Source organism: Peromyscus eremicus, chromosome 8a (genome assembly GCF_949786415.1).
Source record: "Peromyscus eremicus chromosome 8a, PerEre_H2_v1, whole genome shotgun sequence".
In the NCBI taxonomy this organism is placed as follows: domain Eukaryota; kingdom Metazoa; phylum Chordata; class Mammalia; order Rodentia; family Cricetidae; genus Peromyscus; species Peromyscus eremicus.
This window is the reverse complement of record NC_081423.1, coordinates 18,120,233-18,147,606: the sequence shown is the minus strand read 5'-3', so window position 1 is coordinate 18,147,606 and position 27,374 is coordinate 18,120,233. Positions and strand designations below refer to the sequence as shown.

At 51.2% G+C, this 27,374-nt stretch overlaps 3 protein-coding genes across 3 annotated transcripts; all 3 read left to right on the top strand.

Moving 5' to 3' along the window:
* Positions 1-3,264: 3,264 nt before the first annotated feature.
* LOC131916575 (serine protease 28-like) lies at positions 3,265-6,099 on the top strand. Its single transcript, XM_059269924.1, is given in 7 exon segments — positions 3,265-3,325; positions 3,484-3,664; positions 3,741-3,867; positions 4,260-4,370; positions 4,372-4,405; positions 5,658-5,821; positions 5,947-6,099. Coding segments are annotated over 7 exon segments (831 nt in total).
* A 4,752-nt stretch (positions 6,100-10,851) lies between these two features.
* On the top strand, positions 10,852-15,528 carry LOC131916533 (serine protease 29-like). Its single transcript, XM_059269891.1, has 6 exons — positions 10,852-10,941; positions 13,612-13,672; positions 13,827-14,007; positions 14,152-14,417; positions 14,973-15,139; positions 15,220-15,528. Exons 1-6 carry the CDS (start codon positions 10,852-10,854, stop codon positions 15,382-15,384), a joined length of 930 nt encoding a protein of 309 aa, XP_059125874.1. The 3' UTR covers positions 15,385-15,528.
* A 7,176-nt stretch (positions 15,529-22,704) lies between these two features.
* On the top strand, positions 22,705-24,654 carry LOC131915939 (serine protease 29-like). Its single transcript, XM_059269244.1, has 5 exons — positions 22,705-22,765; positions 22,920-23,100; positions 23,245-23,510; positions 24,243-24,409; positions 24,490-24,654. Exons 1-5 carry the CDS (start codon positions 22,705-22,707, stop codon positions 24,652-24,654), a joined length of 840 nt encoding a protein of 279 aa, XP_059125227.1.
* The last annotated feature ends 2,720 nt before the right edge of the window (positions 24,655-27,374 follow it).

Here is a 27,374-nt window from a genome sequence, read left to right as displayed (position 1 = left end):
TCTCTTATACAGTTCAGGACTCTTTCTCTCTGCCTAGGGAATAGTGCTACTCACAGTGGGCTGGGTCTTCCTACAGCAGTTAACAACAAAGACAGTACACACAGACATGCCCACAGGCCAACCTGAGCTAGATTCTTAGATTCTTCTTCTTCTTCTTCTTCTTCTTCTTCTTCTTCTTCTTCTTCTTCTTCTTCTTCTTCTTCTTCTTCTTCTTCTTTTTGAGGCAGGATTTCTCTGTATAGTCCTGGCTGTCCTGGAGCTCATTATATAGACCAGGCTGGCCTTGAATTTGCAGAGATCTGCCTGCCTCTGCCTCCCGAGTGCTAGAATTAAAGTTGTGTGCTACGACAGCCTGGCTGCTAGATACTTCTTTATGACTCTCTTCTCAGGTGATTCTAGGCTATGCTGCTGTGGTAGTTTGAATAAAAATAGACCCCACAGGCTCACAGATTTGAGGGCTTGGTCACCAGGGAGTGGCACTATTTGAGAAGATTAGGAGTTGTCACCGGGGTTGGGCCTTGAGGTTTCAAAAAGCCCATTCCAAGCCCAGAGTCTCTTTCTTCCTGCTTCCTGTGGATCTGGATCCGGATACAGACTTCTCAACTACTCCAGCACCATGTCTGCCTGTGTACCACCATGCTCTCCACCATGATGACAATGGACTAAACCTCTGAAACCGTGGTCATGGTGTCTCTTCACAGTAATAGAACACTGGCTAAGACAGTCACATTGACAAAACTGACCAGCACAATTCACCCCCGTCAATGTGATATACAAATGTTGTACCCGTTTTGAGAAACCCCCAGAGACCACCAAGGAGCCGGTTTCTGATGCAAGCACATAAGGGTCCTTTTATTTTCAGGTTCAACCTGGGCCACTGTCAGGCAGATGGAGGGAAATGAGGAGGCTGAGAGCCCAGGTGTAGAGAGTTTTTATAGGGAAGAACCGCAAGCCAGGGCTCACATACTTCAGCAACTTGGGATTGGGTAGAAAGGATATGGGGCAAGATAATTTTTTTGAAACTGTTGGTCTAGACTTTGGGCGCGAAACCACATTTGAAACCATTGGGTTAGACTTTTTGGCGGGGAACTATAACCCACTGAACAAGATTATCTGAATTATCTAGATATCTTCAAGGGACATAAACTGCAGACTATACGTCTGCAGGAGCATACTGCTCTGCATCTGTTCGAGTTGTCATGGTACGTTCCTGAGGTCCTTCGAGGAACTGAGTAGAGCAGGTGGTCTAAGATGGTGGCCCTTTCTCTAAGATGGGGTCTGTATTGCCTTCACACAAACATGCCATTTAAACCATAACTTTTTATTCCTTGTCTCCAAAGTCTCATCTGTTAATAGGATATAAAATAAGTCCAACTCCAAAAAGCCCCTGAAGACTCTCTCAACTATGAAATCCTATGAAAAGTTTTAAAAAGCTATAGATTTCACTTTTCTTATCCCTAAAGGGAAGAGCTGGGGCATAAAGAAAATCACACCAGAGCAAAACTAAAATCCAGCAGTGTAAATCCAAATCCTGTCGTTCAACGTCTGACATCTGGGACCCACACACAATCTTCTGGGATCCAAAGGGTTCGCGAAGTCCCACTTCTTCTGCTCTGCTGTCTTCAACATGGAGCTTCTCTCTTAGGCAGCTCCCTTCCACACCTGCAGTGCCCCCTGACAGACAGCCCATGGTCCTGGTCTTTTCAATACTTGGAGCCTCTGTGGCAACTGAGCCTTCACCTTCTCCAATGTCTTTTCAGCACCTCTTTGCAGGGATTCGAACCTGCCACAAGGTGTCAAGCCTCAGCTGCTTTCCATGACCTCTTCAAACCTGCGGTTTTCATGCCCTCAAAACTAGTACCACCCGAACGATGCTTTACAACATTGCTAAGTTTGACCAGCTCAACATGTAGCCTGGTCCTCTTGAGCCAGCCTCCGTGGGCTGATCCCGAGGAAACACATTCCTATTGTCCCAATGACACGTGGGAATTTCTACTTCAGTGGTGCTGTGCTCTGGGACCATCACAGCTGCTTCTTCAGCCCCAGAATAATTGGCGCCCTCAGGCAGGGATCCAAAAACCCGTCTCTGCTCCCACGTTGAGGGAGTGTCAACAGGCGACAGCTGATAATAGTGATGGCCTCTGGCAATCAGCCGAGAAGATCTAAAGAAGATGATGGTTCTGAAGATCATGTTCCACCACTAAAAAGGAGGCCTCGCTTTGCTTGGCCATGTCCACGTTGGCCCTCACTCCCATCTCGTCAGGCGACCCTGGCACAGGTGCCAGCCCCGACGCATAAACAAAGTCATTAAGATAGTTATCTAAGCATTTCCTGCCCGGTTCTGATGCCCAAGTTGTCTTTTTACTGACGTTGGACATGTTAATGGTGTTTGAGAAAGCCAGGATTCACACCAGGCAGCTGGGGGGCATCTCTGTCCAGTTCAGCATATTAAACCCTTCCTCTTTGCCTAGGGCTGTGGGAATTGCCTGTCCTGCTTCCACCTGAGATACACTTCCGTCACCGAGTCTCCAAAAAAACTGTGCCATAGGCGATCTGAGCACCGACACCTGTTTTTGGGGTCTTACAAACACCTTGTGGGTGGTTCTCATAGGAGAGGACCTGGAGTTTCCGGGGCCAAGGTGAGTCCCCAGCTTGGCTCTGAGCCACTTCTGACAGCCCCTATGGAGGGGACAGTGGGTGTCCTGACCCTTCTGTGTGGACAGAAAGGAGGGATACTACAGGAAGCCAGTTACTGACAGATTCTCAGCTGAGGTCTAGAAGCTTCCTTAGCATCCTTGTGTTGGCCACAGGATGGGTGGGATGGGATATGTTGGTGGCTAGACCGGGATTACTTTAACGGGGCACTGTGGATATGTGACGTGGGAGAGCCCCTGAGTTTGGCAGCACCCCGGCTTCTACTTAGTGTGTGCCAGTGGCGTCTTCACAGGCTCCAAACCAGAAACGCCCACAGATGCTGGCAGATGTCTCCTCAGCACACACTCCCCTGGCTGTGACGTGCTGGGTTGGGCGTGGGATCCAGGTGGTCTATGAGTCCCTGTCAAGAGCTCTGTGGGCCCAGAGCAGGGAGAAACAGAGACCCATATTCTGAGTGCCATCTTGGTTGCAAGAAGGCTCCACCAAGCCCAGCCTATGCTTTCCTGAGGACAAAGGGGTTTTGGGGGGCATCCATGGAGATGAGCTACAGTACCTGGCCCCTGCGGTGGCTGAGGCCCTGCACTGCTCAGAGCCCCATCCCTCCTGCAGATGTTTTTGGTATATCTCCTGGCTCTCTCCTGCCTGGGAAGCCCTGTGCCCATGGCCTCTGGTAAGTCCTCAACCCACCTCAGTAACTGCTTGGCATCAAGTACACTATCCTGGCCCCCAGCTGTTCACTCTTATGGCTTACCTGAGCATCGGGTAGCATCATCTGGTCCAGGATGGGGGTGGCAGGAGGCTGGTCTGACTTGTTCACATTGTTTTTAGTATCTGTCTCCAAAAGCAAGCCAGTGGGCATTGTGGGAGGTCACCGTAGCCAGCGGGGGAGGTGGCCATGGCAGGTCAGCCTGAGGATCTACAGTTACAAGATGGCCTCCTGGGTGCACGTCTGTGGAGGCTCCATCGTAAATCCACAGTGGGTGCTGACTGCTGCCCACTGCATCCAAAGGTGAGACACCACTGGGGGCGCCTACTGGGTGTAGAATGTAGACAGTGGGCTACCCCAGACCAAGTGCCTCCCCCAGCCAGGATGCCAACCCAGCCTTATACCGGATCCAGGTGGGGGAAATATACCTCTACAAGGAACAGGAACTTCTGAACACCAGCAAGATCATCATCCACCCCAAATTTAACATTTTTTTTGGGGGGGGGGTTTCGGGATGGGGATGGGGTTTCTCTGTGTAGCTTTGCGCTTTGTGCCTTTTCCTGGATCTCGCTCTGTAGACCAGGCTGGCCTCGAACTCTCACAAAGATCCACCTGCCTCTGCCTCCCGAGTGCTGGGATTAAAGGCGTGCACCACCACCGCCCGGCTCTAAATTCAACATTTTTTTTTTTTTTAAAGATTTATTTATTTATTAAGTATACAGTATTCTGCCTGTATGTGTCCCTGCAGGCCAGAAGAGGGCACCAGATCTCATTACAGGTGGTTGTGAGCCACCACGTGGTTGCTGGGAATTGAACTCAGGACCTCTGGAAGAACAGTCAGTGCTCTTAACCGCTGAGCCATCTCTCCAGCCCCTAAATTCAACATTTTTAATAAGAGGTTGACTTGGCCTTGCTGAAGCTGACTACCCTCCTAACCATATCCAACTGTGTCTGTCCAGTCTCTCTGCCAAAAGACAACTCAACCTTCAACTCAAGTGACCAGTGCTGGCTGGCTGGCTGGCTGGGGCAACCTTCTTGAAAATGGTAAGCATAGCTGGGCCTGAAAGGTGGAGAGACAGAGGGGGCGTTGCACAATCTCTCCTTCCCTGTCCCTTCCCAGAGGGCTAGCTAGCAGTGTGGAAGGGAATGGGTAGAAGCAAGGCTCTCCTAGGACTCAGCTGCACATTGGGTAAGCTTCTTGGTCACCGATGAAACGCCCACAAAAATCAGGGACATTTTCAGATCTCCTGGCCAGCAAGTAGCCAAGGCAGAATCAGCCTGGGCTGCCCTGGTTTGAAGCTGTTGCTGCTGCTGCTGCTTTTCAGGCTCTGTCCCATGCTGGAGGGAAGCTGATTAGATGCCCACCAGAGGCTCCAGATGCACACATACCTTTTTCTAGTATATGTTGCAGCCATGCATCATAGACCCAGAGTGCAAGCAACAGCAGAGAACTCTTATCTTGGAGTGTCTGAGGCCAAGATTTCACTGCTGGCTTCAGGGCATGGTCCTTGTCCCTTCTAGTTCCTCCTGCTCCACACGCTGTCACTTGTGGCTTTATCACTCATCTCTGCTGTCTTTCCATATGTCTGTCTCCTCTGTGTTCTCTTCTGCCTCCTGAAAGAACTCTTACAGGGGAGTTAGAAACCATCTAAAATCCAGGATGAGCTCATTAGGTAGCCTAGGCTGCCTCAGACTTATGATCCTCCTGCCTCAGCCTCAAGGGCTAGGACTATAAACCTGTGCCACCATGCCTGCCTCACAATGGCCTCATTTTTTTAACTTAATAACATATGTAAATAACTCATCTCTAAGTAAAGTCACATTCTGAAGTTCTAGGTGGATATGAATTTGGAGGGTCCGCTAACTCCTATTTATTCATTCATTCATTCATTCATTCATTCATTCATTTGTTTGTTTGTTTATTTATTTATTGAGACAGAGTTTCTCTGTATAGTATTGGCTGTCCTAGAACTCACTCTGTAGATCAGGTTGGCCTCAAACTCAGAGAGATCCGCCTACATCTGCCTCCGAAGTGCTGGGATTAAAGATGTGCACCACCAACCGCCCAGCTCTAACCCCCTTTTATAGACTCTAAACACATTTGACGTAGAAGGATATGTCTGTAAAGATAGCTTGAGATCATGGCCCCATCCAGGACACACGGGGGAATGGAGGCTCTGACTCAATCCAGGCCAAGCAGTGAGGTCAGGGCCAGGATGACCGGCATGAAGTGCATCTGTTAGGCTTGGGGGCCAGGTCCCCTCACTCTTGCTTCCTGCCCCTTCCACCCCTCCAGTACCTCTGCAGCCTCCCTATCAGCTGTATGAGGTGAAAACCCCGATTCGGGATGACAAGACCTGTGAGCAGGCTTACAGGACAAAAATGCATCGCAAAGGCAAAACTAAGATCATCTTTGAGGACATGCTGTGTGCTGGCACCTTAGGCCAAGGCCCCTGTTTGGTGAGTCATCCAGGACCGGCTGTGACCCTCCCACTCTTGATCCAGATGTTTCACCCTTCAAGGGGGCCTGGATCCAGATATTTCCTTGTGCTTTGACTCTGATGGTACTGCTCCTCTTCCTGCAGGGTGACTCTGGGGGGCCCTTGGTCTGCTGGAGGAGCAGCAAATGGGTGCAGGTGGGAGTGGTCAGCTGGGGGATGGATTGGGACAACAAGCTGCCAGCTGTCTTCTCCAGAGTCCAGAGCTCTTTAGCCTGGATACATCAGCACATCCAGTAGCTATGTCTACTGACTGCTGCCAAGCGACAGAGGCAGCTTGCTGACAACTCTGTTCTGTCCTTCCTAGGCCCTGCCTTGCCCTGCAGCCTACCCCTTCCTCCCTGGCCTGTTCTTCCCTGTTGGCAGGAACGCCCAGGTTCCTGTGGGGTTGGGCTGCTGTGTGGCTGTATTTGTCTTATTAAACTGACTGAGTAAACGAAGGTGGTCAGAGTGGTCTTTGAGGTGAGGGCCTGGCTGTGAGGTGGGTGGACTCAGAGTCTCCAGGATCAGTTATAATTCTTCACTTTCTGTTTTGGCACCTCAGTCTTGAGGTGGAGTGTATCTATGAAACAAATATAATAAACAAAATGCAAGTCCGGACCAAGATTAGAATGCATTGATTTAATGTCTGGTGGCACATGTAAGAACCATTTTTTCATAACCTCTTGACTTTGGTTGCTTTTTGAAGGGCTGTCACAAGCAACTAACCTTATCTCGTTGGTTTGAGATAGGGTCTCATCATGAAGCCTAGGCTGGCCTCAAACTTACAACCTCCTGCTTTGGCTTCCCAAGTGCTAGAATTACAGGAGAGCACTGGCAGGTCCAGTGTGACTTAGTTTCAGTTCTAACAACTTTCCCCTTGAGTCTGAACAACAGTCTCTTAGACATTGCTGACTAGCCATCTGGTAGTATGTTTGCAGTTGTCCCGTGATTACTAATAAAGATTTGCCCTGGTTGGTCACACATTGGTGGTGCGGGTTAAGTGACAAGTGTCAAGGAGTTAGTGCCAATAAACTCGTCAGGATCAGTTTAAGCAACAGAGGCAGAGAAGGAGCGACTCTTAGGTCAGTCATACCTGAGTGCCACTCTGCCTGTTGGGTGGGATGTGTCCGAGCATCTCAAAAATGTCGTTCAGGGTCCTTTACCAGCAGCTGCACTTCTGTAGAAGATAACTCTTAGTTATAAGACTTCCCAAAAGCACAACCTACAGGAGCCAGGCTACTCTGAAAATTAAATAATCGGGTACAACTTACAAATATCTGTCAATCTTTAAAAGGCTTACATAGGATAAGAGGTATCTATCCACAGAGCCAACAATCAAGACACAGATATAGAAGCTATTTCTAAAGCAAAAAATGGAATTCTTCGGCTTGGTAGAATAAACCATATAGGCGATCACATTTATTATTTATTTTATACGTGTAACCTGCATGTACATCTGGGTACCACATTCAGGCCTGATGGCCGAGGAGGCCAGAAGAAGGCACCAGATCCTCTGGAACTGGAGTTACAGTTGTTTGTGAGCCCCATGTGGGTTCCCAGAATCAAACCTGCACCCTCTGGAAGGGCAGTCGGTGCTTTTAACCACTGTGCCATCCAGAGCCTGGAATGGCAATTTTTAAATGCCTTTTTTTCCCTAAGTCTGTAAGACACATATCATGCATGTTATGAAACCTTTTTATAGAGGGTGAGAGGGTCTCTGATTCTGATCATCATCCATTTTAAGCAGGAGTCAGTTGGTTTTAGGAGCCAGTAGCAGGAGGAATGTCCAATGTAGCATGAAAAGATTCTATCATTTTTATCAGTGGTTCCTTTAGAATCGCAAAGTTAGGTAGACCTTGGTGGGCCGGCAGACTTTCCTTGTTAATGCTCTGTATTCCATAGTCTCCTTGGATTTAGCCTTTTTCATCCGGGTACTATCACGTGGTTTTCTTGTATCTTTTTATCCTTAGCAGAGGTTGCTTATACTAGTCAGCTTGGCACACGGTCAAATGTGTACGAAACATTTCTCATCTTTTTTTTTTATCATATACCATAAAACTTGTATTTATGAGGAACTAAAATCTCTTTATTTCACCCCACCTTATAAAACTTTTATGCAAATGTTTTGATTCCCCTTGGAAAAAACCTTTGTTTACTTTAAAGCTTTAAAAGAGTCAATCTCATCCCCTTTTCCTTCACTTCGTTTGTGCTGATTCTTTTAAAACTAGCCAAGACTAGACTAAAAGTCAAGTCGTCATCTTCTTCTTCTCCTTCTCCTCCTTCTCTTCCTTCTCCTCCTCCTTCTTCTTGTTTTTCTTTTTTGAGACAACTTCTCTCTGTAGCTTTAGAGCCTGTCCTGGAACTCTGTAGACCAGACTGGCCTGGAACTCACAGAGATCCGCCTGTCTCTTCCTCCCGAGTGCTGGGATTAAAGGCGTGTGCCACCACTGCCCAGTTCAAGTGTACTTCTTGTCCCATGTGCTCAAACCAGTAGGCACGATGGCCCCTGTGTCCCGAATTTATTTCTTTTTTTTTTTTCTTTTTTTTTTTTCGAGACAGGGTTTCTCTGTGTAGTTTTGCGCCTTTCCTGGAACTCACTTGGTAGTCCAAGCTGGCCTCGAACTCACAGAGATCCACCTGGCTCTGCCTCCCGAGTGCTGGGATTAAAGGCGTGCGCCACCACCGCCCGGCTCCGAATTTATTTCTAACAGAGGAAGCAGGGCATGCTCTGGCCAGCTGTGCCCACTGCTCAGGCTGGCTCTGACCTACTGCAGACTCTTCCTTGAGCAACAGCATGAAATTTACAACTCTGTAAATTTTGCATAATATATAAAGTAACAGCTAAGCATGTTTCTAGTCAGATGCACAGGGTATTAAATGTACTAAAGCCAACTGAAAACAGTTGCTTACCAAAGCAAAATTAAAGATGTCACCAATAACCAACCCTTCAAAAGACCTTGACTTTAAGACATTTCCTAAGTAGCCAAAAGTCTGAAACACAGTCATCAGAAAACAAAACACAACTTTTTCGGATGAAACATACAACTTGTCTTAAATTGACAATGTAGTGCTAAACAATTTCTTTAAGAGCATCTGGTAGGGGCTGCAGAGATGGCTCAGTGGTTGAGAGCACTGGAGATATTTGCTTGGTCCCTAGCACTCACATGGCGGTTCACAACTGTAATCAAGGGCACAAAGAAACCAGCAAACTAGACCACTCCCTGGGTAGAAAGAAGAGTTTATTTGGGGAATCAAACTGCTGGGCTGCCTCTCAGGGGCAGAGAACAGCAGCCCCCAGGGAAAGCCTTTCGGATTTTAAGAGGACAGGAGTGGTGGGAGGAGACTTGACGGCCAGAACAGCCTGGGAGTTAGCGTGGGGGCTTTGATCTGCGGCAGGCTGTTTGTGTTAATCAGGACTAGGTGTCTTTGCCCAGGGTAGTTGACCATCATCGTGGATGAGGGGAAGGTGGCTTTCCTGGTAACAGAAGCCACCTTAGGAGATCCCTGAGGGATGCTGAGCTTGGGTTTCTGTTACCCAGGGACAATCCTGCTGACCTGATCAGAGTCTTTCTGTTTAGGACATTGCCACCAGCATGGCCATCTTGGAGGGAGGCCTGCCTAGGACCTAACAAAGCCATTGATAGCTCCAGTTCCAGGGGATCTGACATCCTCTTCTGGTCCCCAGGGGTACTGTATACACATGGTACACTTACATTCAGGCGTAACACTCATATGCATAAAATAAAAACAAATAAAATTTAAAAACAAAACAAAACCAAAAACTATCTTGCAGCTGGGTGTGGTACACACCTTTAATTCCAGCACTGGGGGGGGGGGGGGGGCAGAGGCAGGTGGATCTCTATGCGTTTGGGATCAACCTGGTTTGCATAGTGGCTTCAAGGCCGGCCAAAGCTCCATCGTGAGACACCCCCTCTCCCAACAAAACAAAACAAAACAAGTCTATCTTGTTGCTCTAGACATAGGGATTAGATTACACTGTGCCACCTAAAGCATCTTACGTTGCCAGTTGCTCTCTCTTTCTCTAATAATAAAGAAGATAAAGGCACCTTACCAAGATTCTGCCTGTGAGTGTTGGACTTTTATTTTCCAAATGCAGTGTTCTGAAACTGCAAGCAATTCCATGTGATGCTCATGCATTAACTAAGCTGTCACTGTTTCTCTTTTAATAAACTCACATGTAGCTCGTTTGACATCTTAACAAGCACAGAGGCACAGCAGAAGGAAGAAGACATGCGTTAGATTTATTTATTTATTTTGAGACAGGGTTTCTCTGTGTCCTGCCTGTCCTGGAACTCGCTCTGTAGGACAGACTGGCCTCAAACTCAGAGACCCACCTGCCTCTGCTTCCCAAGTGCTGGGATAAAAGAGATGTGCCACCGTGCCTGGCTTTTATGCTTTTTTTTTTTTTTTTTAATTTTTTTTAACTGACCTACTCTCAGCTGTGAGCATGTCAGTTACGAGAGCAGCTTCTAGTCTTGCTATTTAGTTTCAGGGTTAGGGTTAGGGTGTAATCCCAACCGGCTTGAATTAAGATTTTCAATTGTCTCTAAACTGTATCTGAGTGACACAGTCACATCATCCTGGTGGGCTCCCTGTAACAATCCTCTCAGAGGTAAAGCCTAGAAAAATTTGCTTTGTTTCTTAAATTTTTTTTTTTATCCTTGGACTTTAGGTTTAAAAAATAGACACAGAAACAATTGCTCTTATGTAGTCCAAAATGACCCAAAACCCGTTCACACATACACTTGAGCATTTTTTTAAAGGCATTCCAATTGTGATTACCAGCTTAAAATGAATCTCAAAAAATAAACAAAGGGCTGGAGAGTTGACTCAGCAATTAAGAGCACTGACTGCTCTTCCAGAGGACCCAGGTTTAATTCCCAGCACCCACATGGCAGCTCACAACTGTCTGTAACTCCAGTTCCAGAGCATCTCATCCCCTCTTCTGGCTTCCATGGGCATCTGGCGTGCAAGTGGAGCACAAACGTGATGAACGAGAAACAGAAGGGAAGGAAAGAATGTGACTGCTCTGAGGTGTGGTGGAGGCGAAAGTTTACTGTAGCTATGTGGGAGAGCACAGTGAGAGGCAGGGACATCTGGGAGAATCCAGAGTGGACATGACCCTGAGCCATATGAGGAGAGGGGAGGGGAAAGGAAAGGGGAGAGAGGGGACCAGGTACAGCAGCTAAGAGGGCAAAGAAAATACCAGGTAACCAAAATGGTTGGATTATATAGGGAAGGACAGCTGGGAGAAGGGCAGCCCAGCCCCTGGGCTGAAGAAGTTTAGGGTAAGGGGTGGGGTACACCAGCCAGCAGGGCCCTGTAGCAGGTAGGGACTGAGGGATGCAGGGAGAACCTGGTGGCCAGCATCTGCTTTGATATGTTAAATAGGCACCTCAGCCATTCATGCTGGGTTGGAGACCTAACACATACATGCAGGCAAAACATTCATATACATACCATTTTAAAAATAAATAAGTAAATAACTTTTAAAATTCAAGAGTCTGGTGTGGTTCCCGTTAGAAATAAGTTCCGGGGGCTGGAGAGATGGCTCAGAGGTTAAGAGCACTGGCTGCTCTTTCAGAGGCCTTTCTTAGCACCCACATGGTGGCTCACAGCCATCTGTAACGAGATCTCGTGCCCTCTTCTGGTGTTCAGGCATACATAATAAATAAATAAATCTTTAAAAAAAAAACTCTACTTAAAAAAAAAAAAGAAAGAAAAGAAAAGAAATAAGTTCCGGGCCTCAAAGAAAGAGACCACCACTTCAGCTGAAGTATCTGGACAAGGCAAACTTAACTCTTGATCAACAGGGCGTGTTCAGAAGAGCGAACACATGGAGACAGGAAGTAAGTACATTTGTGGTTGTAAGTTAATAGATTCCAAAGATTTTTTTAAAAGTTTTTTTTAAAATAACTTATTTATTCTTATTTTATGTACATTGGTATTTTGCCTGCATGTATGTCTGTATGAGGGTGTTAGATCTTGGAGTGACAGACAGTTGTGAGCTGGGGTGGGTGCTGGGGATTGAACCTGGGTCCTCTGGAAGAGCAGTCAGTGCTCTTAACCACTGAGCCATCTCTCCAGCCCCTCTGGCTATCTTATTCCTATGGTGCTCCCCTCCCTATCTGTCATCCTGTCAGGGTTCTATCTAACTGCTAATCTCTCAGCTGACACTTCACATCTTTCAGAAGCACTTTGCTCAGGGCCAAGTTTCTCACTAACACATTCTCCCGGTCCCTAGGGCTGGGATGCAGTGGGGCACACAGGAATCACAGGATTGTGCCTTTCCACTGTCCTGGGGAGACCCTTTGCTCTGAGACCCCGGTGCCCAGTGCTGCTCCCTTGTCTCAGCTTCTGCCCAACATCCCTTCTTGCAACAGAGCCCTGGGTAGCCACATCCTTCTAACGGCATCCCTGAGACCAGAACCTGGTTACGACCCTCTCGCTGGCCAGTCTGTGGTCCCTTTGCTAAGAGCTGCACCCCACCTCCATATGGCTCTTTCTGATCCTATCACTACTTATCATCTACTTAGTGTGTGCCAGTGGTGTCTTCACAGGCTCCAAACCAGAAATGCCCACAGAGGGGGCCAGATGCCTCGATGGGGCACACTTCCCTGGCTGTGAAGTGCTGGGCTGGGGATGGGATCCAGGTGATCTGTGAGTTCCTGCCAGGAGCACAGAGCTTCCAGAGCCAGGCTAGCTAGGGTCTCTTTGACCCAAGAAGGGCAAATTCCATTGTAGAGCCAGGAGTGGAGCAAGCACATGGCCTGTCCTTGAGTGTGGAGGTCCCCTGGGACTGCTGCAGGGCCCTTCGCCCACCCAAACACTCCAGCAGTCAGAATAAGACTTCAGGCAAACGTGTTGTCTAATTGGTCCACAAACAGGAGAGCTTGGCTTGGCCCACTGTAGACTCCAGGCAACATCTGTTCTTGGATTTGACAGTAAAGTTTGTCACAGCGGCCACAGTCCTGTGGGTGTCCCTAACCAGCACCGGGCTCCTAAGCCTCAGCTGCCCACTGAAGCAGCAGGGACATGCTTGCAGAATGCCCTGGGGCAATTTCTGCAGGATGCACTGTGTGGTGCTGGACAGCGCAGGTCCAACAGAGGAACCCTAGGCCTCAAGTTCCTTGTGACATGTGTTGGGTACGGCCATGTGTCCCGGCATGGGGGAGCTGCTCCACTCAAGTCTCAGAGTTCACTAGATGGATGGGGGATTGCCTCACCCACAAAACACAGGCTGTGTCAGGGAGGGATATCTGGCACTTCTGGGACACCAGCCAGAGCCACAGCCCTCCTCTTCCCGACATTCCTGGTGATGCTACTGCAGGCAGGTGGTGACACCCATGTAACCTTGGTGACAAAGGACTTCAGGTCCCTGAGCATGGGCCACCAGCCCCCTCCCATCTTTCTTGAGGTCAATTGCCACTTCCTCCCAGCTCTTCCTCCAAGCAGAGGCCTGGCCAAGCCCCCTGCCCACTTCCTGGGGCTTGAGGATAAAGGAGCTGACAGGCCCAAGCAGGAGGAAGCTGTGGAGACTTGGCATGGTAAGGGCATCATCCTCTGCTTTCCCAGATGCCTCCACTGGCTTCGGATTTCAATGTTCTCCATCCCAGCCTAGGCAATCCAGTCCCCTCCACGCCCTTCCATGCTCCTCTCCTTACCCAGAATTATGATCTAGCCCTCTCCATCCTGATCCCGGCTACTCCCAGGCCCCTCCAACTCCCTCCCCTGTGCTTCTCTCCCCAGATGCTGGGCCCGCTGTGTCTGACCCTCTTCTTGGTTGGGTGCACCACTGCTGGAACCCCAGGTGAGTCCTCACTCCATGTCACCCTTTCCTTCTACACTGGTCCCATAAAGCCCTGTCCCCGGGACCCTTGGGACACACATGTGAGCCGCTCTCCTGCAGGGTGGGTGGCAGGCTGAGCGCCGCCCCTCCCCCACCCTCTGCCTGTTGCTTGCAGCGCCCCTGTCTGAGGATGTGCTGGTGGGTATCGTGGGGGGCCACAGCGCCCCCCAGGGGAAGTGGCCGTGGCAGGTCAGCTTGAGGATCTACAGCTACTACTCGGCCTCCTGGGTGCACATCTGTGGGGGCTCCATCATTCACCCACAGTGGGTGCTGACCGCTGCCCACTGCATCCACCAGTGAGTGCCTTTGTCCTCCAGCGCTGGGTAGGATGAGGGGTAAATCGGAAGGGCCGAGCCAACATGGGGGTTCAGTTGATTCTGTCCGGGAGAACCTCCCCACAGTACCTAGAGTATGTACTCACAGCTTCTTTCTGACCTCAGGAGAGATGCTGACCCTGCATCCTTTCGGATCCACGCTGGGGATGTGTACCTCTACGGGGGCAAGGAGCTGCTGAGAGTGAGCCAGGTCATGGTCCACCAGGACTATGTGGATGCTGGCCTGGGCTCAGACGTGGCTCTGCTCCGGCTGGCGGAACCTGTGCGGTCCTCTGCTAATGTCAAGCCTGTCAAGCTGTCCTCTGGGTCTCTTGAGGTCACCCAGAAGGATGTGTGCTGGGTGACCGGCTGGGGCACAGTGAGCATGTACAGTGAGTATTGGGGAAGGATCTGAGCTGTGGGAACACACTTGCCATCTGAGGGCTCCTGGTGGGTGATACCAAGGTCCTGGGAGCAGGATCCAAAGAGGAGAGATAGAGCTGTTGACAAACATGGACTAATCTGGCTGCACCTCCAAGCTGCTCTGCACATCCATTGGAGTCTCTGTACCCGAGGCCAGTGACACAGTTGGGCCCAGGATCCCAAGACTCTGAGGCAGAATGGTTGCTACTTATTTTCCAACTAATAATAAAGCATTTTGGAGAAAATGCCAGAAAACAAACTCATTTGTTTGGCCCTTGACAGACAAGCAGACAGAATTCATGTGCAGAAGTCCTAGAAGTTGTAAGTGAACGTGGATCTTTCAGGCTGTCATCCACACATTCCAGAAGGGGGATGCCGAGGCTCAGAGATGGAGCTGGATTTGGACAGGGATGGAGCTATGCTCGAGACAGGCCTCCATCCACTCTACTCCCAAGTGGAGCAGTACGATTGTGGGATGGGGAGGGGAATCTATGCACCACCAGCCACATCTCTCTTCTCCGCAGGATCACTGCCCCCTCCCTACCGCCTGCAGCAGGTGCAGGTGAAGATCGTGGACAACGACCTTTGTGAGGAGCTGTACCATAACGCCTCCAGGCACCACAATCGTGGCCAGAGACTGATCCTACAGGACATGTTATGCGCAGGCAGTGAAGGCCGAGACTCCTGCTATGTGCGTCCCACCCGCCTCCCCCTCTCTTTCCCCATTCCCACATCAGGGCCAATAACCATCAATGCTTCTTTTTCTTACAGGGTGACTCAGGTGGCCCTCTTGTCTGTAATGTGGCAGGCTCCTGGAACTTGGTGGGCGTGGTGAGCTGGGGCTATGGCTGTGCCCTGAGGGACATCCCTGGGGTCTACGCACGTGTGCAGTCCTTCCTGCCCTGGATCACTCGGCAGATGCAGAGGTTCTCCTGAGCCCAGCTGCTGGCCTCATGCTGGTCAGCTGAGGATGGGTCGGCTTTGATCACAATTCCAGGGTTTAGGCTCTGGAGTGTTGGTGCCCAGTGCACTGAGCACTAGCTACTGAAGGACATGGCTCTGTTTCCTGGCTTCCTAAATAAAGATGTGATGCACATTCGTGTTCAAGTTTTTGTGTGAACACAAATCTGTTTTTCTCTAGTGGAAACACCTATGGGTGCTGTTTTAATGGTTTTCTAGACAAGGAAACCAAGGCCTGAACTCACCAAAGGTGGGACTCAGGCAGGTCTGCATGTGTTCCCCAGGCACCCTGAATAGTTATCAGGCTGATTCTTGTCTCTCAAGCACCTAGCATCCCTAAGCATCTTGGAATCTGGATATGGTGACATTGTGCAAAGACAGACAGGGTGACAATCCCAGATATCCAGCCTTGGGACAATGATACTCTGACCCTCATCAATGTCACCATGGGGCCAGGAGACTGCTGCAATGTTGACATCCTTCCTGTACCTCATTTTTTTAACCCCAGGACCCTGTAGACTCAGTTACCCAGTGTGACTAAGGTTATCTTCTGGGCTTGGGCTATTGCCTTGAACTACGCACAGTGGCAGCTGTCTGATGCCCAGGGTGAAGGTGAGGGCCACCAGGTACCCAGCCTCCCTCACAGAGCAGTTCTGACCCAGGGTGCATGGTGGGGAGGGGCTTGGTACAGAGGGGCTGACTAACTCTTTTCACTGGAAGCAGCAGGAGAAGGAGGGTGGATTGGGTCGGAAGCATCTACTTCAGACTCAGACAGGACTGTCCTCTCATCCAGAGGCTCCACCTAGGAGTTGGTAGTCTGCAGAGATCATCCAGGTGCGTAGGGCAGTGAGTTGCACTGACCTTTGTGACTTGTAGGAGATGGGAGGGGTCTGGCGAGTGCTAAACTCAGATGAGATTCATTTCAAGGGGTCAAGGGTCAAGAGGGAATGGAGAAGGCTCTGCCGGGGCCTCTGCTGAGTCTGGAGGGGGAATCAGGATTGCAGGGGAGATCTTAGGTCCTGAGGGGCTCCCAGCTTGCTGAGCAGGGCCCCAAGGTAGCTCAGGCCTGGCCTCTGTTCCTCTGAAGGGAAGCAGGTGCCTTTAATTGGCTTCTTTCCCTTTCTTGCCTGTAGCTGGGCAGAGCAATGGGAGAGAGGTGGTCACTCCAGGGAGACCTGATTCCCATGGCTCCCACAGGCCTCTGGACAGTGCCACTGTCCTCAAAGGTACCACACACACACACACACACACACACACACACACACACACACACACCCCACAGCCCGTCAAGAGCAAGACCTGCCCTGTGCTTCCAGCACCTCCCCAGGACAGGGAGGGTGGAGGAAAAAGGCTTTTCTGTAGCACACAACTTGGGTGACATTGCTTCAGGGTCAGAGAGCATAGGGTGAGAGAATCTGGAGTCTCGGGACTATGGCTGTCCTATGGCTCCCAGGATGCCGGAACTGTGTTGACCCAGTCCTTTCTCTTGTAATTCCCCCTTCCTGGGGGTGAGGAGGGGGTCCTCAGGCCCCTGAGAGGATGGGGTGGCCAGGGTGCTGGGGCAATGGGCACTGCTCCTCTGACTGGTACAGTCTGGTTCCCCACAGCTGTGCTTGAGACCCTTCCTGTGCCACTGTGCCACCCTAGTGACTTTTTCTTCTTTTGCCTGTGACACTCTGGGAGCCAGGGTCAGTGGGCTCTTTGAGCCCAAAGTCTGTGCCCCACTGTGCTCCATGTGGCACTGGATACCCCATTCCTGCCGTGGCACTCAGTGTCTCTTGAAGTATTTTGTGTGGCTCATAGGACACTAAGCCAATACTTGCCAGCACTTCTAGCTGCCAGAAGTGATACTAAAGGTGTCCTTCTGCCCTTCAGAAGAGCATGTAAGCATATGTGCTTCCAGTTTACCTATCAGGCTACAGAAATATTCCCTCAGTCTCTGCCCAAAAGCTAGTGGTCACAAGTGAGCACGTGCGCGAGAGTGTGTGTGTGTGTGTGTGTGTGTGTATGTGTGTGTGTGTGTGTGTGTGTGTGTGTAAGAAGGGTGTATACGTGGGGCCAGAGGACATCTTGTAGGAGTCAGCTCCCTCCCTACCATGTGAGTCTCAGGGATGGAACCCAGGCTGTCATGTTTAGCAGCCAGTTCTTGTATCTGCTGAGATCCATCTCACCTGCCATTCCCCACACTCCCTGAGACAAGATCTTTTTGTTTGTTTGTTTGGTTTGGTTTTGTGTTTTTGAGACAGGGTTTCTCTGTGTAGCCTTGGCTGTGCTGGGACTCACTCTGTAGACCAGGCTGGCCTCGAACTCACAGAGATTCGTCTGCCTCTACCTCCCAAGTGCTGGGATTAAAGGCGTTGGCTACCTTGCCTGGCTCTGAGACAGGATCTTGCTGTTTGTAACCTCGACTGGCCTGAAACTCACTGTGTAGGCCAGGATGGCCTCAGACTTGTGCCTCAGTAGCCACCCTGGCACCTGATACAGAGTTTACTTCTCACTAAGTTTCACTGAGTAGCATTTGCCTGGAGGCTCAGAAACTTGATCACACTCAATAGACTCTGGAGGTGGAGGAAGGGGTGGGAAGGGAAACCCACCTCGTCTTCCTTTATAGGACAGCACTGGCTCCCGGAGAAGGTACCCTGGTGATATTCCTGTTGTAACCACCCTCTGACCCCTACGAAGTACTTTTGTCTCAACAGCCCTTGCTGATGATGATATAGTAGCTTCCTCCTGCAAGGAAGGCCCTGGCAGTCATCCTCAGAAAATGCGGTAGCAGGTATGTGGAGACACTCTCATCAGTCTTAGTGGGTGCCATGCCTTCTTCTACATGCCCAACTGAGTTCTTTTCCTCATACCCCAGGAAACCCCAGGTGTGGTGTCCTCTGCAGGGGCATCTGGAGGTGAGGGGAATTGGTGCCTGCAAGGCAGTGCCCAGGGGAGCACCCACTTAGAAGAGGGTTCTAAGTCTGACAGCTGGAGTTGCTGTTCCACACCCGCCTTTTCTCACAAATGGTTCAGGCCCTGTCTTTATCTACAAGGAAGGAGATGAGTTTTCATGAATGGCCACTGATGTTGGGGTGACTTGTTGGTGTTGTTTGTTTTATTTTTCTGTTACAGTGTTGGGGGCTGAAACCAGAATCTTGTGCACGTGGACAAGCACTCTGCCGTGGACCTCTGTGCCCAGTCTGACATCGTTGTTTTTTAAATAGCAAAATGCTCTCTAAACGATGAGACAATTAAATGTACACGACAAGAAAATTAAATGGAGAAAATCGTAATTGAATCCCACGGCAGTCTGTACAGAGATGTTTCAGCCAAGCCTGGTCATTCTCAGGGCTGCGCCAGTGTGTCCCAATGCCCTTGACAGGTGCTATTATGAATACACAACTGGCTGGTCCCTCGTGAAATCTTGGGGTAAATAAACCTTTTAGGATTCTATTAGTGTCAGAGCCCTTTCTGGAATGTTCTTGGTAACCTCATTTTCAGAAAATAATGACCAATAATAACTCCTGGGACATTTCCTAGGGACACTCACTGTTTCACACTCACTGAGATTGTCCCTGCACCCCAGATTAGGAATGGGGAAGATGATGGTTTCTCTAAGGCCACACACATCAGAAGACACAGACTGGGAACCAAGCACTGAGAATGTCAGCCCTGGACCTTTCCCCTGCTCGCCTCTGAGCCTGATCCTATGAGAAGAGAACAGGACAAGTATGGCCCTGGGCCCTGAAGACAAACAAGTCAATACAGTGGCACTGGCTTTCTGAGGTAGAGCTGTCAAGACAGAATGGTCCAAGCACCTTGCCCCTTCCCAGCTCATCTCAATCCCAGGGACATCCTGCTCTGTCCCCAACTCGCAGTCTAACTTCCCATTTGCTCAAGGCTCATCCTGAACGTCCATCACAGCATCCTCCATTGATAGTCAGGGGTATCCCAACATGCTGCTTGTTTGTATACCACAGCTCCATCACCAGCAACTGAAATTGTTCCTGCTCCTTCAACTTCACCCTGAGGATGCTGGGAACCAGCCAACATCACACGTGACTAAGCAAATCTGATCATATGGACAATAGAAATTCCTTCTCCCTGGATCACCCAGAACTCAAGAGAACTTCTCAGGTCTTGAAAAAGTACTGTGCTTAACCTAGGAGCTGGCTTATCAATAATCCATGTTCCCCTCGAGCACAGGCTGGGATATATTTGGGGACATTGGAAAAACCTTGTCTGTGCCTCTAATCAGCTATAGTTTAAGTGTCCTGAGGACTCGGGTCATTTTACTCGGAGACAATGATGCCCCAGCACTAGTCCCTTGTCCCAACTCTCCTCTTGCAACACCAGCCCCGAGCAACCACATCCTTCACCTAACGGCATCCCTGAACCCAGAACTTGGACAGGACCTCTCATTGGCTGGGTTGTGGCTCCTGAGCTAACGGCTACCTGACCCAACTCCTGTGGTCCCTAGTTCTCTCTGATCCTATCACTGGATGTGCCCATTCATGGCGGCCTGGTCCTGCCTCTATCAGGGTGGCCAGGTATCCTGTCTCCAGGTCTTGTTGCCTCACAGCAACAGCAGGACCACCAACGGGGGCCTCAGGTGATCTCACCCAGATAGGGCACCCTGGGCTTGCAATGGCCACAGGAAGCAGGAAATGGTTTCCCTTGAGTGAAACCTTAGGTCACTCCCTAGGTTTTGCTAGGTTTCTTGGGAGCTGTAAGGGGCCCAAGCCTGAACTCACCTCCTGTCTGTGCTCCCATGCAACTGCCCAGATGGGCATCCCTTGTCTCAAAGGACCCTTGTTTGCCGTTTCCCAGTCCGGTTTTGTTTTGTCATTTGAGACAGGGTCTCACTATGCAGCCTTGGCTAGCCTGGAGCTTACTATTTAGACCAGACTGGCCTTAAACTCACAGAGATCCACATGCTCCTGCTTTCTGCTGGGATTAAAGGTGTGTGCCACCACATCTGGCCAGCTGTTCCCAGTCTTGATGGTCCATGCAGGTTTTGAGGCTACTCCACAGCTAGGCTTCCTTTCAGGTTGAGGTTCCCACATCACAGCCCCCGCCCCTTTGCTTCTTTGCCCCAGTGTGAGGGTCCCAGAGCCAAACATTCCACGCCCTGATGCTAGGCTTACACTACTCTCCCAAGTACCCTGTGTTGCATTTTAAAAAACGACAGGAAGGAGTCACACCATACAACAGGGCCCATGTAGGAGGTTTATTGAGGGGAAGGGGGAGAAAGGGCAGAGAAAGGGAGCAGAGACCGGTTCCTGGGGATGAGAGCAAAGGAAGAGAAAGAGACAGGAGGTGTACAAGGCCCGCTTCTTATAAGGAAACGTAGCAAATGCGCACAGGGAGTGCTCTTAGTGGCTGCAGCTGAGGTCTATCCTGTCAGGACCCTAAAGGCAGACCAGTACAGATGCCTAAATGCTAACATCCTGACCATCCTGGGGCCCCTGGGCTCACACTGTCCCCATGCACAGACGCTCTGTACACTTAGTTTAAGCACTCAGGACTTGCTCTCACTGTGCGAGGACACGGCCTGATATGCATCTCCCTTGCTTCCTCCATACTCCCCAGATGCAGACAGCCCTGAGTGATTGGATATGCTGTTTCAGGAGCACTGCCCCAAACTCTAAAGCCCACTCTGGTCTTAGAGCTTGGAGACATCAAGTCCTGAGTAGGGACTGTCATTGCTTTCCGGGTCATCTCGGGAAAAGAGCAGAGACATGTTTCCAATGACTGGTGGGACCCTTTCTGGAAGAGGGTATCATGGTGGCTGAAAAAGAGGAGGCTGGCCTGGTTCTTAGGGGGCTGGTGTGCCCACACGAAGGAGCCTCATCCTTCTGTGTAGTGCAGGTGAAGGGGCTGATGCTTGGCAAACCTAGGAATCTGACCGTCAGTATGGGGGCTAGGCCCCCTGGCTTTCCATATGGGGCCTTGAACTTTCCCCAAAGTACCAAAGCTAACACTGTAGGTAAAACAACTGTCAGAGGACCAGGTGGTGGTGCACGCCTTTGATCCCAGCACTCGGGAGGCAGAGGCAGGTGGATCTCCAAGTTTGAGGCCAGCCTGGTCTACAGAGCAAGTCCCAGGATAGCCAGAGCTACACAGAGAAACCCTGTCTTACTCCTCCCCCCACCAAAAGAAAAGACCTGCCAGAGGCTGGGAGTGGGTAGAGTACTTGCCTAAAATGCTTGAGGCCCCAGCGACGCATAAAAACAGGCATGGTGGTGCACACCTGTAATCCCAGTACCTGGGAGGTCGAGAGGTAGAGGCAGAAGAATCAGAAGCTCAAGGTTATCCTAGGCTACATACTGAGCTTGAGACCATCTTGGACTAGAGAGAAGTCACCCACATTTTCCTCACACACAGAATTACTGACCACAAATTGGGAGAACTTTCCGCGGCTCCAGGGCACATCTAATACTAAGATTTGTGGAGGAAACACAAGACCGAGTTACTGGGGGCGGGATGAATGTGGGGGTTGCTGGCAAGCTTCGGGATCCTTGGGCTTCATACCCCCACGGCTGCTGCAAAGAACGGGTCCTGGGTTCAACGCCACAAGCTCTGCCTACAGGTGTCTACAGTGGCAAGGTTCTCAGCCACTCAGGGCAGTTTTTGAGACGTGTACTTGGGGCCTGTGTTCTAGACATGGTAGGCCCAGGAGGAGTCCTGGACAGAAGCTTCCCTGAGCTGTCAATAGCATGGCTACATGCGCCTGGCATGGGGGGGCTGGTTAACCCGGGTCCGAGTGCCACCTACAGAGCTGGAGAGGGTTATCTTCCCTGGACCCTCATGGTGCAAGTTGTGCTGTGGGCTGAACTGAGACTAGCACCCGTCTAGGCTGCAGCCCCCCTCCTCCAAACTTCCCCACGACGCTGCTTTGAGCAGACAGCGACACCCCTGTGACTGTTACTCTGGTGCCTGGACGCAGGGAAGGACATAGTCCCCAACAGTCCCTGCCTGAGGTTAAATGCCACTTCCTTCCAGGCCCTCCTTGAAGCAGCGGTCTGGCCAATCCTCCTGCCCACTTCCTGGGGCTCAAGGATAAAGGGGCCGAGAAGCCTTGGCCAGAGGGAGCAAGAGGCCTGACATGGTAAGGGCAGTGTCCTCTTCCCTCCCGGATGCCCTCCAGGGGCTCCAGGTCCCAGTCTTCTCCATCCGGGGCAAGCCTGGCTTCCTCCACGCCCTTCCGTGCTTCCATCTTCTCCCAGATCCATGCAAGGGCTCCAGCCCTCTCCATCCTGATGGAAGTCAGTCCAGCCCCCTCCATATACTCTCTCTGTGTCTCCCCAGATGCTGGGCCTGCTGTGTCTGACCCTCTTCTTGGTTGGGTGCACCACTGCTGGAACCCCAGGTGAGTCCTCGCCCCATGTCACCCTTTCCTTCTACACTGGTCCCATAAAGCCCTGTCCCCGGGACCCTTGGGACACACATGTGAGCCGCTCTCCTGCAGGGTGGGTGGCAGGCTGAGCGCCGCCCCTCCCCCACCCTCTGCCTGTTGCTTGCAGCGCCCCTGTCTGAGGATGTGCTGGTGGGCATCGTGGGGGGCCACAACGCCCCCCAGGGGAAGTGGCCGTGGCAGGTCAGCTTGAGGATCTACAGCTACTACTCGGCCTCCTGGGTGCACATCTGTGGGGGCTCCATCATTCACCCACAGTGGGTGCTGACCGCTGCCCACTGCATCCACCAGTGAGTGCCTTTGTCCTCCAGCGCTGGGTAGGATGAAGGGTAAATCGGAAGGGCCGAGCCAACATGGGGGTTCAGTTGATTCTGTCCGGGAGAACCTCCCCACAGTACCTAGAGTATGTACTCACAGCTTCTTTCTGACCTCAGGAGAGATGCTGACCCTGCATCCTTTCGAATCCACGCTGGGGATGTGTACCTCTATGGGGGCAAGGAGCTGCTGAGAGTGAGCCAGGTCATCATCCACCAGGACTATGTGCATGGTGTCTTGGGCTCAGACGTGGCTCTGCTCAGGCTGGAGAAATCTCTGGACTGCTCAGCTAACATCAAGCCTGTCATGCTGACCTCTGGGTCTCTTGTGCTCACCTCAAAGTACCCATGCTGGGTGACTGGCTGGGGCATGCACCACATGTATGGTATGTGTCAAGAAAAGATTTGGGCTGTGGGAACAAACTGGTCATCTGAGGATCCCTCGTGGGTGGCACTGCGGTCCTAAGGAGCAGGATCCAGAAAGGGGAGAGAGATCTACTGATGAATACAGAGCATCTCAGACTGTTTTCCCCAGATACTTTAGATGTTTGTTTCATCAGAGCTCTGTACCTGAGGCCAATAGCATGGCTAGGCCCAGAACCCAAGACTAAGAGGAAAAGGCCCTCCTACCTCCTATCTCCCCATTCTCCCCCCCCTCTTTCTCCTCCTCTCCCTCTTCTTCTGGGAAATACTAGAACATCTGGTTCAACTCTCTTTGGTTCTTGAAGTACAGGCAGATAGATTTTTGTTACATTATTTATGTATTTGGGGGGCATGTGTGTCATGGCATTCATGTGGAGGTCAGGAGACAACTTGCAGGGGTGTTCTTTCCTTCTGTAAGTCCCTGGGATTGAACTCAGGTCTTCAGAATTGGCAGCAAGTGCAAGTACTTCTACCTATGGAGCCATCTTGCCAGCCCCTATAAGCAGACAGAATCCATCTTTAGCCTCCTAGATGTCAGAGTTGGACATGGACCTTGCAGATTGGTGTCTCCTACACACACTGTTCTAGGCATGGATTCGGATAGGGATGGAGCTTTTCTCAGCTCCTGGGATGAGTGGCAGGGGAGTGGACAGGTGGGAGCTAGGCATCACCAGCCCCGCTTCCTCTCTCTACAGCGTCGCTGCCCCCTCCCTACCGCCTGCAGCAGGTTCGGGTGAAGATAGTGGACAATGCCCTCTGTGAGCAGCTGTACCACAATGCCACCAGGCACCACTACCAGGGCCACAAGTTCATCCAAGGCGACATGCTGTGTGCCGGCAGCGAAGGCCGTGGGGCCTGCTATGTGAGTCCCATCGACCTCCTCCTTCCTGTCCCCGTTCCCACTTCAAGGACAATACCGAATGATGTTTCTTCCTCTTCTAGGGTGACTCAGGTGGTCCCCTGGTCTGCAGGGTGGCAGGCTCCTGGAACTTGGTGGGAGTGGTGAGCTGGGGCTATGGCTGTGCCCTGAGGGACATCCCTGGGGTCTACGCACGTGTGCAGTCCTTCCTGCCCTGGATCACACGGCAGATGCAGAGGTTCTCCTGAGCCCAGCTGCTGGCCTCATGCTGGTCAGCAGATGAGTCAGCTAACCTCTCCCAGCACCCACTGCTTCAGCCTTGTGCAAGTGCGCGCGGTCTTCTGAACCTGTCCAGTCCTCTGGCCTTCTGGGTGTCTGGACATCCCTGACCCAGGGAAGAAAGCAGGGAGGGTGGCCACCAGGGGTGGCTGCTCTCAGCCTGATGGAAGGGGAGAAGAGTGGGGATTTGCTGTGCATGCCTGCAGAACTTTGGCTGGTCTTAATAAAGGTCTTGCGCCCATTCAAGTTCAGCATTTTGTGTAAGTTTACATCTCCTTTTCTCTGGAAACGATGCCTACAGGTGTTGTTTACCATATGTTAGCAGAACTATCTACCCGTGCTGCTAAACCTGTCTATGCTCTGTTGTCCTTGTCCTGGACGGGTATCTAGAGAGTCACCGTTGGGGCTCAATATCTTGGCATCCCAAATGTACTTGGAGTCAACATGTGGCTGCACTGTGCACAAAGAGTTGGGGGCCAGGGGACATCTTCAGCATGACAAAGGACTTTAGCCAGTACCAATGGCACAATGTGCTTGAGTGACTCACAGAAAGTCTTCATTCTTCATCACCATGTTCATTCTATGCTAGGACATTGTAGACTTGGGTACTCAAACCGTATGGATAAGGTCACCTGAGGAAGACGGGGCTGGAAAATAAACGCCTGCCTCAGCACCCCTCAGCCAGAGCCCTAGGCCCAGCAAGAAGATGTCCAAGCAGCCTGATGAGAGGTCAGCAGGCCAGGATGGGGCTGGCAGCAACTAGTCTCATCTAGGGCAGATTCTGAGTTTCCCAAGGAGGATGCCCACAGGCATGGGACAGTGAACTGAGCGTCAGCTCCATAGTATGTAGGGGACAGGAGGGACAGGGTGGTGGCCTGGATGGGACTAAACCCAAACCAAGAGAGAGTAATAAAAGCTGCAGGGGCCTGAGAAGAGCTCCAGTCAGGGTTCACTTGAGGGATGAGAAGGATGGAGGATTGCAAGGGGTGGTCCTGTCCCCGCCGCATACACCTTTCGGTATCTTACTGAGCAAGGCAGTGGGGGTGGGCTGTACTCAAAGGTGACTGGGAATCAGCCAGTCCTGTGGCCAGCTGCAGGCCCCTAATATTGCCAACCAACCACCTCCAAGGCCCTAATATCGCCAAACAACAATCACCTGCCTGTGTTCTCGAGCAGAGGCCCACCCCAGGATCATTGTACCTTCTCTGTCCCACACTTCAGGACCTCCACGACTGGGACTGAGGGAGGCCACTGGGGAGGGTGAACCCTGACACCCCTGCACATCTATCTCTGCCGGGAGTAGCCTGGAGATGGCTTTAAGGGGAAGAGCAAAGGTGTTGGGTATTTGCCGAAAGCAAAGAGCTGGACAAGCTTCCAGGGGGCTGCAGAGCAAATCCTTGGAAAGCGCTCTTTGCTGTTCATTTAGAGGGCCTGCAGGTAGTGCTGCAGGCCGTGAAGAGGATACTGTGACTTGGGGTGCCTGCCTGCGAGGTGTGCAAGGGGCCTGGTCATAGGCAGAAGGCCAACACCTTCTGGTGCGGGAATGTTTGGGTTCAGCAGGTAGAAAGCGGCCTTTCCCACTCCTTTCAGGGTCGTTTTGTTTCTGTTTCTTTTGGACAAGGGAGATCTATGTGGCCCAGGCTGGCCTCAAATTCCCATGCCAAAGTTCTTGCAGGAGGGTGTCCACTCTTTTCACTGGCTTTTATTTGCTATTTTACGGGTCGCTGGCAGAATGAAGGTGGATTGCCCAGCATATACTCAGACTGCACTGGGTCTGGGATGGGACAGAGAGGGCAGTGGTGGGAAGCAGGGTTTGGGGACCTGGGACCTTTCTACATGAAAACAGGGGGTGCCAGGTGACATGCATACCCACCCAGACTCCTGGCACGCCTCCCACCTCCTACAGTCCTACAGGACCACACAGGCTAGGAGTTTAGTAACGCAGACGTACCTGTGAAGCACTCAGGACCCCGAGAGAAGTGGATCATATCAATCTATTGCACTCGGCCTGATGCACACTCTGCAGCTCCTGATTGGCAGAAGGCCAGATTATTGGCAGGAGGCCAGATTGTTTCCTGGGGAGTGACCACCTTCCTCAGCCTGTGGAGGCCCCTAGGCCTGTCCAGCAGGATTCAATCCACTGGTCCACTCTAGGGTCTTGCAGGTATTGGGCAAACACTCTACCACTAGGCTACGTCTCCAGTCCTTTTTGACATTCTGAGACAGGCTTGTTAAGTTGGCCACGCCACCTTTGAACTCACATGACCATCCTCCTGCCTCAGCCTGCCAGGTGGCTGAGATGGCAAGCCTGTGCCTCCAGGCCCAGGTCTCTTCTGCTTACTGCTTCTGAGCACATGCACGTGACCTAAGTGTCCTGGCTCTTCCCTGTGGCTGATACAGTCCGCTGAAGGAATCCACAGGACTTACTCGTCTGGGTACAGGTTGGTGGACATTTGGGCTGTTACCAATTAGGGATCTTAGGAGTAACACTGCTTTTAACAGTTTGTGTTTTGTGTGAACACATGTTTTCTCTTGGAGGAACACCAACTGCAATTGTGGACTCACACAGAATGTTGCATGGATCCAAGGCTCCCAAATCCAGGACCGTGATTACCACCTGTTGGCTGTGGCCAGGGCTGGAGTTCTCCTCAGTTCTTGGTATCCACCACCTCCTTGGCTTCAGGAATTC

What these genes read in the sequence shown, in the direction of transcription:
- LOC131916533 (XM_059269891.1), top strand. Translation starts at nt 10,852, where the DNA reads ATGAACGAGAAACAGAAGGGAAGGAAAGAATGTGACTGCTCTGAGGTG. An exon ending in GGGCACAGTGAGCATGTACA is followed by an intron (nt 14,418 to 14,972) that starts GTGAGTATTGGG and finishes TCTTCTCCGCAG; the next exon opens with GATCACTGCCCCCTCCCTAC. An exon ending in AAGGCCGAGACTCCTGCTAT is followed by an intron (nt 15,140 to 15,219) that starts GTGCGTCCCACC and finishes TTTTTCTTACAG; the next exon opens with GGTGACTCAGGTGGCCCTCT.
- LOC131915939 (XM_059269244.1), top strand. Translation starts at nt 22,705, where the DNA reads ATGCTGGGCCTGCTGTGTCTGACCCTCTTCTTGGTTGGGTGCACCACT. An exon ending in CACCACTGCTGGAACCCCAG is followed by an intron (nt 22,766 to 22,919) that starts GTGAGTCCTCGC and finishes TGTTGCTTGCAG; the next exon opens with CGCCCCTGTCTGAGGATGTG. An exon ending in AAGGCCGTGGGGCCTGCTAT is followed by an intron (nt 24,410 to 24,489) that starts GTGAGTCCCATC and finishes TTCCTCTTCTAG; the next exon opens with GGTGACTCAGGTGGTCCCCT.